The 13183-nt window shown below is 50.8% G+C and overlaps 1 protein-coding gene across 3 annotated transcripts in view; it reads left to right on the top strand.

The window, feature by feature from the left end:
- The window catches only part of TBC1D5 (TBC1 domain family member 5), a 375466-nt gene extending 363265 nt beyond the window's left edge, over positions 1-12201 (top strand). For all 3 annotated transcript variants that reach the window (XM_084903302.1, XM_084903300.1, XM_084903301.1), the window contains 3 exons: positions 5216-5295; positions 6035-6190; positions 9114-12201. In XM_084903302.1, coding sequence (XP_084759428.1) covers positions 5216-5295; positions 6035-6190; positions 9114-9416 — 539 coding nt within the window. In that variant the 3' untranslated portion in view covers positions 9417-12201. The remainder of the gene's footprint in view (positions 1-5215; positions 5296-6034; positions 6191-9113) is intronic.
- The last annotated feature ends 982 nt before the right edge of the window (positions 12202-13183 follow it).

The raw sequence follows: 13183 nt of genomic DNA, 5'->3' as shown, positions 1-13183 counted from the left end.
TGTGAACAGAAATCCCAATGGTACAGCCAAAGTCAGTAGTGACAAATGGCAGGTCTGCCCCCCACTCCTTGTCTAATGGCCTCTGCAGCCACCACCACCCTGGGCATGCATGTGGCCCTAGGTCAGCCACATGTGAGCCCTCTGTTTGAACAGCCTGCAAATTTCTTGTTTAGTCTGGGACAGTCCTTATGTGAGGTTGTCAGAGGTCAGGATAACTAAATCTCTACCGGAGATGAGAGGGCATCAGAAAACAGAATCCACTTTCTGGGTATTTGAGATTTTGGAGAAGAAAAAAGAAGACACATAGTAAGCAGTGATAGTAATAGTGAGGCAGGATGTTAGAAGAGGGCCACTTTGATTATCTTGTCTGATCCTTCAAAACAGCCCTCTGATACAGGCACTCCACATCTTCCTGCACACACATCATAGCACAAGAGCCCGAGCTGATGGATGCAGTGCCCATGCACCTCATTTAGGTCAGCCCACCACCAAATAAAGGTCACTAACATCCCCAGGCAATCACATCAGTGTCAAGTCCCCATCCTGTGCCTCTTCAGACCTCGGGCCCTCCATCACTGCTGCCATGCTATTGAGAAAGGAGGCCCAGGATCCTGGGGACCGGGGATGGAATCCGAGCTTCACCACTTCCAGTGGTGAGACCTCAGGTGACAGACATGGCGTGTCTGAGCCGGGCTGCCTTTTCCAATCTGGGATGGTGGCACTAATCCAGAGTGGTTGTTGGGGTACTCAGACGACATAATGTGTTCGTGTGGAAACGAAAGCTACTGCAGTGGGGCAGGTGCTATGCTCCTGTGTGTACTCCTCCCAGCCATCCTATGAGGGAGGTTCTGATATTACCCATCAGGCACCACAAGGTTAAATAACTTGCCCAATTCCACCTCCACTATAATAAATGATAGTTCTATTTTTGTTACCATTCCACTACCCCTCATAATAAATACAGGCTTATGTTAACCTTCTGTGCCAGCCATTCCAATAAAAAAAATGGAAACACTTTTATTCTATCATTGAAGAACATGAGGACTTAAGGAAGTGAAACAATAGCCTATGTGCCATTTCCACTACCGTCGGAGGTAGAGAGCTAGTCTTGTGATGTCGACATTTCATCAAGATCAGCGGAATCACCATAGACTTTTGTGTAATTTCCACAGAAGTGGTTAGTCAAGTGAGGTTTTCCCTTCAGTTCCAATGTGCCAACATGTATAATATATAGCACTTAACTAGAATGAGATTATAAAGAAGGTAATCTTCCTGCTAACACAGAGGTAAAATGAAAAGTCTTTGCATCACAATTTATTCTGCTTTTTCCAATAAAGAAAAATGTGCATTACATTGGAAATTTAAACATTTCAGATTTCTGCCTGTAATATTTTAAAGCATGAAAAGACATCATTATGTTCTATTTTTACATGCAGCTGCAACTTACTTAAAGCAGATTTGTTGCTGAGAGGTTCTATCTTGATGGAATGTTCATAAATGCTACCTTAAATCACCATGTAGTGGAACTGGTTAGGCAAAGGATTTACATGGACAGTACTTAGTAAAATGAAAATTCTTGCAATCAAAGCCTTTAGCAGCCTCCGAAGATGCCCGTTTGTTTTCATTTGGATTTCTATACCCCGCATTTCTTGAAGTAAAACTAGTCAGCTTAGTTGGTTATAGCTGAGGTTTTCTCCCTTAAAATTAAGTGAACATTTTACATGTGTGTGGTTTTTCAGGGAGACAGTCCTGGTTTTCATGGGACTCTAAAAGGTGATCTTTGACCCCATCCAAAAAATAAGGCCTGAGATTCCAGGGTGAGCATACATGGCTGATGACACCAGGCTCTGGGCTCTTCTCCTGCCCCAGGTGTGCCCTTGGCCAGGCACATTGTGCATGGCAGAGCCAGTCTGGACCGGAGTCACATTCTGTCTGCAAGAGAGGACTGGGTGGGGGGGGTGGGGGGGGTGCCTCGGACCCCTTGCATCAGAGGAAGTGGGTGATGTTCTTCTGTGTAACGGGCGGTTTGGCTGCTGTCTGTGTCCAGTGGTGTTCCCACCAAATTTGGGTCTACCTGGAACCTATAAGTGGGACCCTGTTTGGAAGTAGAATCTTTTAGAGGTATACCAATTGAGATGAGGTCATACTGGGTAGGCCCTAACAATGACTGGTTTCCTTATGAAAAGAGGGAAATTTGGGCACAGACGCAGGGAGGGTGCATGTGGATAAAGATGAAGCCAAGAGCAGCAAGGGTTGTGGAACCACCCAAAGCTGACGGGCCCACAAAGAATGCTTCCCGACCAATAACTTGAATTTGGACTTACAGCCTCAACGAATAAACCTGTGAATAATTTTTTGTTGTTTTAAACTATTCGGTCTGTAGTATCTTAAAACTAACATAGATGCTAATAACAGAATTTAAAAAAAAAAAAAAAAGTAAAATGAACAAAATTAGTAGGTTATTGCTTTCTAAAATAAAAGAAGCCAGAGGCAGGCATTCTGAGCAGGTATATCAGCTACAAGATTTACCCAGGGCCCCAGGCTCCTGTCGCCCCCCAGTCCTGAGGCTGCCATCCTCCTCTGCGTGTTTGCACAGTGGTCCGCGGAGCCCCTGCCAGTACTTCAGCAGCAAAAGTGAGGAGTGTCGAAACCGGTTTGGCTCAGTGGATAGAGCATCAGCCTGCAGACTGAAAAGTCCCAGGTTCGATTCCGGTCAAAGGCATGTACCTTGGTGTGGGCACATCCCCAGTGAGGTGTGTGTGGGAGGCAACTGATCAATGATTCTCTCTCATCGATGTTTCTAACTCTCTATCTCTCTCTCTTCCTCTCCGTAAAAAAATCAATAAAATATATTTTTTTAAAAAAAAGTGAGGAGTGCACAGGCCCCAAAGGAGCAAACCCAGTCAGTCCCCCATGAGGACTGGTCCAGTAGCTCTGTTGAGGGCCTTATCTCACACCTCATTAGCCAGAGCTGTGTCACATGACCGACCTTGACTGAAAGGATAAGTGGGCACAGCACTTCCATGAATGAAATCTGGGACATGTTGGTGACAAAGGGGTGGAGGTGGAGTCAGGGTAGCCCACCAGCAGCTCTGCCACCTCTTTAAACCCAAAGATAGGACAGCTGAGAGGATCTGAGCTTTTTGGCTGCTCATGCTCTTATCCAGAGAGAGCACACAGAAAGTGGCCTTCAGAACGTGGGGTTTTATTGCTGCTTCGGCCTGTAGTGTAAGACAGTCCGTTCCGTTTTCCAGCACACTCAGACCTTCTGCCTTTCCCACCTTTCAACCTTCTCCTTCGAGCATCAGCACGCATCTCTTGGCCAGCTCGCAGCTAAACAGGGCGTCCCAGAGAGGATGGCTGGGGCAGCTTGGCTCAAGAAACTTCTAGGCAACATGGCCAGTATGGTGGTGTAAGATCTCAGGTGGATACTGAGACTTCTGCAGTGGGGTGGTAAATCTATACACCTCCACGCAGGTGTGTGCAAATCTTGTTCTGACGTTCCCTTCCAAGGCTTAAACTTGCCAGTTAAAGGCAACTCCCTTTCTTACAGGTGCACCCTGCCCAGAGTTTCTCCACTCTGTCTCTTCTTCTTGCCAGATGGTGTCAGTGTCAAGTTCCGGGGCTGGCTGGCATGTGTTTGGTGTTTGAGGAAGGCCTCTGAGTGCTCCGGGTCCTGCCAGCCTCTAACGAGAGCTCAGCTCCCATATATTTCTGGGCCTCTGTCCCTACTGGAGCTGCTGACTGCCCGACTGGCCTGTAGCCTCTGACCCTCAATGCCTGTGGTCCTTGCTGCTGACCAGGAGCCCCATCACTGCTTTGGAAGGCAGACACCAGGCAGTGTGGCCAAATGCTTTGGCTTCCACAGCAGACTATCCACGTGGCAGGCAGAGACATCACACTTGTTTTGTTTTTATTTTTGTTTGTCAGATTTCCTCCTTTCCTACTCCCCTCCCCCAGTTTGCTGGGTCTAGCCTCCAGAGGCCTCCCCTCCATTAGTTCCCTAGATCCAGGAAGCCCCCGTGCTGCCTGCAGACGTGCTAGGATTCCTGCATCCAGGCTGGGAGCTGTGAAATCTGTCCCACCTTCAGCTCAGTGGGGCAGAGCCCACTGCTCCCCTTGGCCTCCGAGCTCTGCCTTAAACACCAGAGCAGCCACAAAAACAAAAGTAACCTTTGCAGGCCTCTCAAAGCCCACAGAACTGTTTCTTGTTAATTTTCTGCAGTTGGTTGTCATTAATGTCCTGTTGAGTGCATTTTGTGTGTTTTTTTATTGAGAGAGAACAAATTGTTACAGGCTTTTAAGGAAACCAAAAACATTTGCTCTCTAATTATATCTATTATTCCATTCCCATTCATCATGCTTTCTTGTTTCGGAGCAGGCCTTTCTTTAGAAAGTACAGTCACGTTTTCTGAATAAAGAAAAGCTTCTGATTTTCTGCCTCAGTGTGTGAGAGGGCTTGTCAGCATGGTTCAGACTTATTCTTATTAAAGATTCTAGTAAATTGTCAGCCTGGACTTCTGTTGATATCAGTCCTTGCCTTGGCCATTACTGGAAATGCTTTGGGGAGATAGTTAGAATAGCAGTGTTTTGAAATGCACGTCCCAGGAGTTTTTCTGCATGTTTGTTCATTCAGTCAGTCAGTCAGTCAGTAAATACTCATTGTGTACTTGAACACACCAGCATTATTCTAAAGGTCGGGAGTTTATGTTCTATTGGGGGAGACAGACAACAAATAAGCCAGCAATCAGATGGTGACAAGTGCTTACTATCAGTGCAGTGAAAGAGGTGATTCTCTGGAGAGCAGAGGGGGGCCTGGGCTACATTAGTTGGATGGGCAGGAACACTGCGCCAAGGAGGCGATGCTGGAGCAGAGAACTGAGCCAGGAGGAGAGGCCGGTCATTGGATTTGGGGACAGGACCTCCAGGCCAGGGAGCGGTGTGCTGGCTCGATACACAGCTCCCTTGACTGTCAGGGCACTCACGGAACTAAGGAGGCCAGAGCAGAGGATGGGACAACTTCAGAGTGAGTGGCTGAGCATGTGGCATGTAAGGCCACAGACACTAAGAGAGCAGTTTGGCAGAACATCCTTGGTGTGAATCGTTGCTGCAAAATTTGCCAAAAAAGCTCTCAAACTTGTCTGAAGTTAGAGTATGGCAGCAGATAAGTTACACTCAGAGCATTAGTTATAAAATGTCATTCTTCTATTTTCAGTAAATATTCAAGATGTGATATTACAAGAAAATTTGGAAAAAGAAGATCAAATTCTGGTTTCCCTGGCAGGATTAAAACAGGTATGTCCACAGATGTGACTTTGTGTCCCACAGGCATCCGTTTTCATTTCTGTTGGGGAGGGCACCCTCGGGCATGGAGTGCCAGGACATTAGAGCCATGTCGCCCCAGCCCCTCATGTCCTCCCAGACAGAGCCCCTCCTGGACCTCCACCTCCTGTGCCTCTCACTCCTCCTGGTGATCCTGTCTGACTAGCCTGAAGCCCAAACTGACTTTCCATTTCCCATCCCTGCCCCTTCCTCACCGGATCTGTGTCCAGTGGTCCAGCATCACATTCAGTCACATCCGTAAATACCAATGCCCTTGGAGCACAGGTCTTACTCATTCCCTGCAACAGGCCTCAGACCTCTAGGGGCTACAGTTCAATGACCCTTAGGACCCATACAGGGAATGTAAATGTTGACAAATGTCTGCTGGAGTGGAGCCCGTGAGGAGCTGAGGGCTGTTAAGTGGGGCTAGGTGTGCAGGCCACTGGTGCTTCCTGCCTTGAGTTAACCGCCAAGGAGGTGACACCCGTGCCTGACGCTGTGAGAACCTGGCCATTGAGATGCTTCCATTTTCCTTGGTCATTAATAACTTGATGGCAGTGATAGAATTGGATTTTTCTCTGCTACTTCTTTCTGATGGTAATACAGTGATATCCATACTATAAAAAATGGTCAGTGACAATGTATCAGAGATTTAGCAAGCATTTAAAAGCAAACTGTCTTTCTCATTTATTTTCTCCTTCTTTGAAAATAGATCAAAGACATTCTCAAAGGTTCCCTGCGTTTCAACCAGAGCCAGCTGGAAGCCGAGGAGAATGAGCAGATCACCATCTCAGACGACCACTACAGCGGTCAGGGCCAAGGCCAAGGCCAGGGCCAGAGTGGCCAGCTGCCCGGGGCCACCAAGCAGGTACAGAGCTCTGACAAATGGTGTCACATTGAGGGGGCACAGTCACCTAAGTTCTTCAAAGTTATGGATTATAAAATCCCTACTGACGTCCCTTTAGGTCACCATGTGCGAAGTTCACCTGTGCACTACCACAGATGGCCTGGGCCCAGGTTGCTGTGTACAGCCTGTAAGGTGCCCTCGGGCGGTGCCAGTCATGGTGATAGCAGTTAGGTTAGTGCCTCCCGGAGCTGTGCAGTGCACCCCACACACTTTTACGCAACAGCCTTGGCCTGGCCGCCTGCCGATTCCATGGTGTGGGCCTGGAAGGCCAGGTCTCTGCCTCAGTCACTGGCCAGCTGTCTCCAGCTGATGCCTCAGGACGTGCTGCCCCTGCCTTCCTGATGCTGTCCTGGTGTGTTCTTTGCCTTCATGGGGAAGGACTTTGCATTAATGTCCACCCTCAGAGGCAGAGAGGTTAGTAAACTTTTTCTGTAAAAGGACCAGATAGTAAGTATTTTAGGATTGCAGGCCACATAGGGTCTCTGTCATATGTTTGGTTTTGTATTGGGTGTGTTTGTTTGTTTGTTTCTACAACCCTTTAAAAATGTATAAGCCATTCGCAGCTTGAGCTGCTCAAAAACAGGTTGCAGGAGGCATTTGGCCTGTAGGCTGTAACGTGCTCTCAGGTGTCTGCATTGTGTATCACATAATGTCACAGAATTCTAACATAAAGTCACAGAATTTTCCAGTTAGAAGAGATGGAAGAGATTCCTCATGCACTTAGTACTGCCTGCTTGTTTTTCAGTGAGAAAATGAGGCTTAGGAGGCCCATGGCTCAGCAGACATTATGTTTGCAGAACTTATCCCAGTGCAATAAGCTTCCTACTCCGCCATGCTGCCTCACTGTCATCATCCAACAGGACTGAAATCCCTAGTAATACTCTTTTCAAATGGCTTACAAAGTTTCAGCTTTAAAAATGAACATTAGCAAAATCTCATCTAAGTTACTTTCTCAAAAACTAGCATCCAGATGCTTGTAAATTATTTATTTTTATGATTTTAAAAAAGCAGAATGATATGTTAGAACAGGAGTTTTTTAGTTTTAGGAGTACTCTTCAGGAAGAGAGAACTCTGTGGTTAATTTCACCAGCTCTACGGGAAGTTTTTGTGGAGCATTTTGAGTCTGCATTGTAGCCACATTGATACATTAAAATTGCAAGTTTAACTTGATTAGTTACTCCTAATTCTCTTTCCCTGCACAGATGTTTAACTTTTCAATAATAATTTATTTATTCAAATTCTTTTTATTCCCAACCAATTTTAATTGGCCATTTTATTGAAAAACTCAGTGTGGTACTTTAGTTGAATATGTAAAAACACTATAGAAAAAGACCTTTCAAACACAGAATTTGCTACATTGAAAACTTCATTGTACTTTGCAGTTGTCATTCCTGGCTTTCATATTTGTAAGAACCTACCTGTTACCAGCACACGTTTTCAGTTTACAGTGCAGGACAATGGTCATACGAACAGTGTCCCCACGTGGGAGCCGGGAGGTCAAGGTTCAGGTCCATGTGCACACAGGTGGGAGGACAAGCCCCTCCTCAGACATCCCTCTGAGCGACCCAGCCCTGAGCAGGGGCACCTTGCAGAGGGACAGGGATGGAATGAAAGGACAATCTCTCTCTACCGACTGCCCTAGCGCGTCTACCAGAGTGCCGGGTGCTGGTCTTCTTCCATTTTGAAAGAATTAATATGTTGATGGAATAGAAACAGCTTCAAGAACCTCAAGGCCTGTTCTTCCAACGCTGTAATTTTAAAGGCAAATCCTGTTTCTGTCCTCCGATTCAGTATCTTAAAGGTAGCAAATGTCAGGGGAGCCACCCAAACCTTTATTTAGCCACTCACCCTGCACTCACCATGTCACCAAGGAGAACAGGAGATTCAGAGAGGGGCATGTCAGTTAGCCCAGATTTCCCTTAGAAGCGTGGCTGGCTGCCCATCCGGGCTCTGCCCACAGCTCACAGGTGGCCTTGGCCATGCCAGCCTCGAGGCCAGAGGACCCAGAGGAGCCCTCCAGAGGAGCCCTTCTAGCCAAGGGCTCTACATCTATTAGCCTCCAGCCCCCTGGGCAGTCCCTCCACACTGGGGGGCAGTGGGCAGGAGGTGGGAGGGCAGGTGTGGGCACCACACGAGCTCCCATCAGCGCCAGGGCAGGTGCGCTTTCTGCCAGGTCGGCTTTGGAACATGTGTGATTAGACTAGGGCTCTCCTTCCACCTCTGCTCTTAGCTCAAAACATTCACTGATGTTCATGAATGTCACCTTAGGCTAAAAAGCTAAACGCTAGTCATAACTGCTTAGAAAGAAAGGAAAACAGTTGCAGAGCAATCCCATCTCTGTGCTTTGGGGTGTATGCTTTGCAATTCCACGCTTGTTTTACCTGTTCGCAGAGCCTACCAGTTACCACACTGCCCAGGGCCCAGGTGCATTCCCAGGAGGCGCTGGCCGAGACCAAGTGCCAGGGCCCTCCTAGGCCTGTCCTCAGGCAGGTAGCCGTCCTCTAGACCTGGGCTTAGTTAGGATCCAGTCCTGTGCGGTTCATATCCCGCACGCCGTCTCACAGCTCTGTGACCCCCGCTCCCAGGTGAGGGGTTGAAGCTGAGGCGGATGAGTGACTGCATGGCAGGTGCCACGAGAAGCTGATAGGGATCTGCCTGTAGCCTGCTGGCTGCTTCCTGAACTGCCCCTCCCAACAGCCTCTGAGTCAGCAGGTCCACTCCCTTCCCCCCGGGAGACAGCATTCAGCTTCCGAGGGGGAGCACCGGGTGTCTTTCCAAGGAATAGCACAGGGCAGGGCGAGGGGGGCAGTTTCCCATGGAGTGCACCCCAGCTCCTGGGCCCCGCTCAGCTCTCTCACCCCTGTGCTCCTGACTGTGTCCCCAGGCCGCTTCGGAAGTGCCCGGGCCCGCGGATGAAGGCGGCGCGGAGGACTTCATCCTGGTTTCCAAAGAGGACGGGGGAGGCAGCGCCAAGGCGCCCCCCTCCAGCCAGGCCCAGCCGCTCCGCACCCTCAGAAGCACGTCTGGGAAGGGCGAGGGCCTGGCCCGCTTCCCGCTGGTCTTCTCCGACCCCCTGATGGGCCCGGCCTCGGCCTCCTCCAGCAACCCCAGCTCCAGCCCCGACGACGACAGCAGCAGCAACAGCAAGGACTCTGGCTTCACCATCGTGAGCCCCCTGGACATCTGACACAGAGCCCGCCGCCCCCCTCAGCAGCTCCAGGCCCAGCTGAGCCCCCCGGTGGAGACCCCCCTGAAACCAGCGCTTCTTTTCCCTCTGAGACCAGCGCTTCTTCCCCAGCATGCAGTGTGGCACCGGAGCCACCCGCCAGAACCTTCAGAGAAAAGCAAATGTGCCACAGAGCATACAGACTGATGGTCACCAAGATGCAGACAGGGCTTTGGCTCTTCCCTAACCCCTGTCCGCCCCCCTCCCCCTCCCCTCCCTGAGGTAGAGCTGGGTGAAGGGTCCAGTCCCACACTGTCTGTGCTCCCCAACTATGGTGTGGCCACTCCACCTGTTACATCTGGAAGGAAGAAGAGCTGGTTTCCAGTCTTCCTCCCTCAGAGCATCCGGGAGAGGAAGTGGCTGATAGCAAGGACTCGCTCTCTCTGGAAAGCTGTCTCTGCCGAGTTCCTTTCTCCTCCGGGCAGTCACACAGCAGAGCCCAGTGCAGCAGGAAGGACCGGGCCCGGGGCTGGAAGAACATTATGGCCTCTCAGTAGTTCCGGCGACCTTTAGAAACGGGTCTGGACTTCGGGCTCATTACAGTGAGTTTAGGTTTTTTGTTTGCTGAAGGATGCACTTCCAGGCCTCAGTCCCGATCCCCGTGGTCATCCCTGCCCCTCCTCCAGCAATCATGTTTCCCCTGTGGAGGCCGCCGAGCAGCCTGCCCGGGCACTGGCTCTTTGGGAGCCGCCTCTGAGGCGAGGCCTCTGCCGTGGGTGCTTTCCTGGCAGCAGGTGAGAGCTGCGTACGGACGAACAGACACACCGTTCCATCCCGCCACTGCGACCGTGGTTCCTCTACACAGTGTGATGCAGCCCCCCCCCCCCCTCCTGCTCCAGAGCACTGTGTTGACTTGGGGTCAGAGGGGCTCCTGCTTGGCTCTGCCGTTAGTCCTTCCGCTCCAGCAGGGGCGCCTCCTAACACAGCCTGCGGGGTGAACGGTGCTCAGCTTCCTGAGAGGCACTGAGGGACGCGGCCAGCCTGCGAGGTCTGCTAACTCCCGTGGAGGCCTCGCTGAGCAGCTGCTGCTGCCATGCGTCCCCTGAGCTCCGAGGCCCCTCGGTGAGGGGCCTGGCCGCTGTGCAGGGCCTAGCTAGGGAAGGTTCTACAGCGCTGTCCTTGCTGGTCCCATGGAGCCGGCTGTCTCCTGGCGGCAGAGCAGGGTCGTCTGCTTACTTCCAGCCTTTCTTCTGCCTGGGAGCCGGAGTCCTGGAGCAGAGTGCCACCGGCCCCACAGTGGCCACCAGACGCCCCTCCGCGGGCCTCTGGGCTGGGTCCTGCGTCAGGGTCCCTGAGACCTCAGCCCTGCAGCATGCAGCCGGGTCCTCACTCTGAGCTTCCATGTCGGTGCCACATGAGAGCCATTGGGGTCCCTCAGAGGCTTTGCTCCTGTGGCCCCAATAACCTGCTCACACCTCAGAGAAAGGAAACCCACGGGGAGGCGCGGTGCAGACAACAGCCACCCTCCAACTCCCGTAGTTTTTGGGGTCTGAGACTCGAATTACTCTTATCTTTTTTAAGTGACTTGTTTTTATTCTTCATAATTGAGCATTGTTTGCTTTTTTATTAGTTACAGTACCATTAAAGAAATTTATGTTCCTTTTTATTATTTTATCAGGTACTTACACGTAATGGCACAATTTTAAAATCCCGAATATATATATATATATATTTTTTTTTTTCTTTAACAAATGTGATAATCATTGGAACCCTCTAGTGTTTTGATTATCAGCAGTTACATTTTATATACGTAAAGCTTAGATTCATTCTCATGGTCATCTGCCTTTTTTATACATGCCCCTCCCCGTGTTCATGCATTCCTCTCTGATCAGTGTGGAAATCTGAGTGAGATTACACGTGTACCTTACCTGTGGGGTTTCAGCTCAGAGAAAGGAAGTCGTGATGACCTTGCCTCACCTTGTGTGGCTGCCAAGGGGTCATACAGCGCTCCGAGCCCTTAGTTATACTGGATTCTCCCGGAGACGGCCTTCCAGAGTATCCTCCGCTAACAGCAGTCGGTGAGGCTGAATGTGACTGACAGTAAACCCAGCCTCCCCTGCATACAGCTAGTAGGATCTCATACATCACCCCGGGGGGGGGGGGGGGGGGTGATTGTTCGCCATTAACAAGAACTAGACGGCAAACCATTATAAAATCCTGTGGCAGTTCTGTTGTCTCCTAATGATAACCTGCCAGAGTTGACCCAAATTTATTCTTTTTGTTTCTATTGTTTCTTTAAAAAGCACCCCCCAGGGGTCATTACAGAACAAGGGCGGATGGAGGACTTAGTCCCCCCACGTGGAGTGGCTGTCCCGTGGAGCCCACCACGCAGCCCTCATCCTCCTCCCGCAGATGTGCGTCTGCCCGCCCCGCACAGGCGGGGTCCGTGGAGCGGAGAGGCGGCGGGTGCATTGGGGCTGCAGCTGGCGAGCCAGGCTTCCTTCTCTCAGGCCAAAGCCGGTCCTCAGTATTCCTCTCAGAGGCTCTCTTTTTATGTGCTAACGTGAAATATAAGGTTCCTATAAACAGGCTTGAACCACTTTGATGTAAAAGTTGTCATAATAATTTTCTCACAATGGCACAATTCGTTTGATTTATGGGTACTCAGACATGCCATTTATATCTATTGCTTTTTTCTCATTCATCTTTACGCTATAACTCAGACTGACTGAAGAAATGACTTATCCTGTTGGCAGAGCGATCCCATTCACTACGGTTCTAATAAAAGGCTAATGTGGAATGAGAACGCAGCTTGACTTGTTCCAGGCGGGGGGCGGGGGCAGAGGGTGCTGGCCTGGCCTCACCCAGTGGCACCCACCCCAACTACTGCTCTGGGGAGGTTCCCCCTGCCCCCTCGGCCACGGCTCCACTTTCAGAGGACCTAATGTTAGGTTTCATGTTCCTGGGGCTGCACTTCCAGTTACCCACAACGTGATGGCATCAACAGTCGCTGTGCCCAGGGGCTGTGTGGGTCGGGAACACAGAGAACACGGTTGGGATGGTCTGTCACGGGGCCTCCGGTCTCCAGGGCCTCGGCTGGAACACGCAAGGGCCAAACCCACTGCAGCAAAGCACAGAAGCCGGGTCCCGGGGTGTGTGTGTGCCTGTGGGCGTGTGGCTCACCGAGGGCTCCTGTGGCATGGGCAGGGTCGCTGCTGGCTTCTCAGAACCCGAGGCCTCCGAGAATTCAGAGAAACCCAGACTTTCAGAGAAAGTCTGGAGGTGTGCTGCTGAGATGTTAACCACAGAGCCGAGCGGGGCAGGTGAGAGCTAGTTCAGCAGGGCCAGGAGGTCACCCTTCCTGCCCCAGCCGTGGGCGGAGGTCCCCCCGCAGAGCAGGTGTCAGATCTGTGCCCGAGGTGCGTGTGGAGGTCGGAGGAGCATGGTACCACACGCCCACAGCCCGGCGGTCATCTGCGCCCTGTCTGTGCACAAGGCCTGCCGAGACCTCACGGCCTGGACCCTCCTGCTCAGGCAGGGTTTGGCCCCAGCTCATTCCGGAGACTTTGGGGAGCCCCTCACCCTCTCTGACACTTGGTCTCTTCATCTGAAAAACAGGATGGTTAGGTTAGACCAGGTGCTTTTTTCAAACTTTGACCATACCCACATTAAGAAATACATTTCTCAGTGCTATAATTCACAGGTCCCAAGACTTAGTGGCTTACCAAGGAAAGTTCATTTCTCACACACCTGCAATGTGAGGTCTCCTGGTGTGTGGGTAGCTCTCC

Source organism: Pipistrellus hanaki, assembly GCF_964339955.1.
Source record: "Pipistrellus hanaki genome assembly, chromosome: 13".
Taxonomy (NCBI): domain Eukaryota; kingdom Metazoa; phylum Chordata; class Mammalia; order Chiroptera; family Vespertilionidae; genus Pipistrellus; species Pipistrellus hanaki.
Note: the sequence above shows the minus strand (reverse complement) of the source record. Positions and strands in the feature narration are given on the sequence as shown.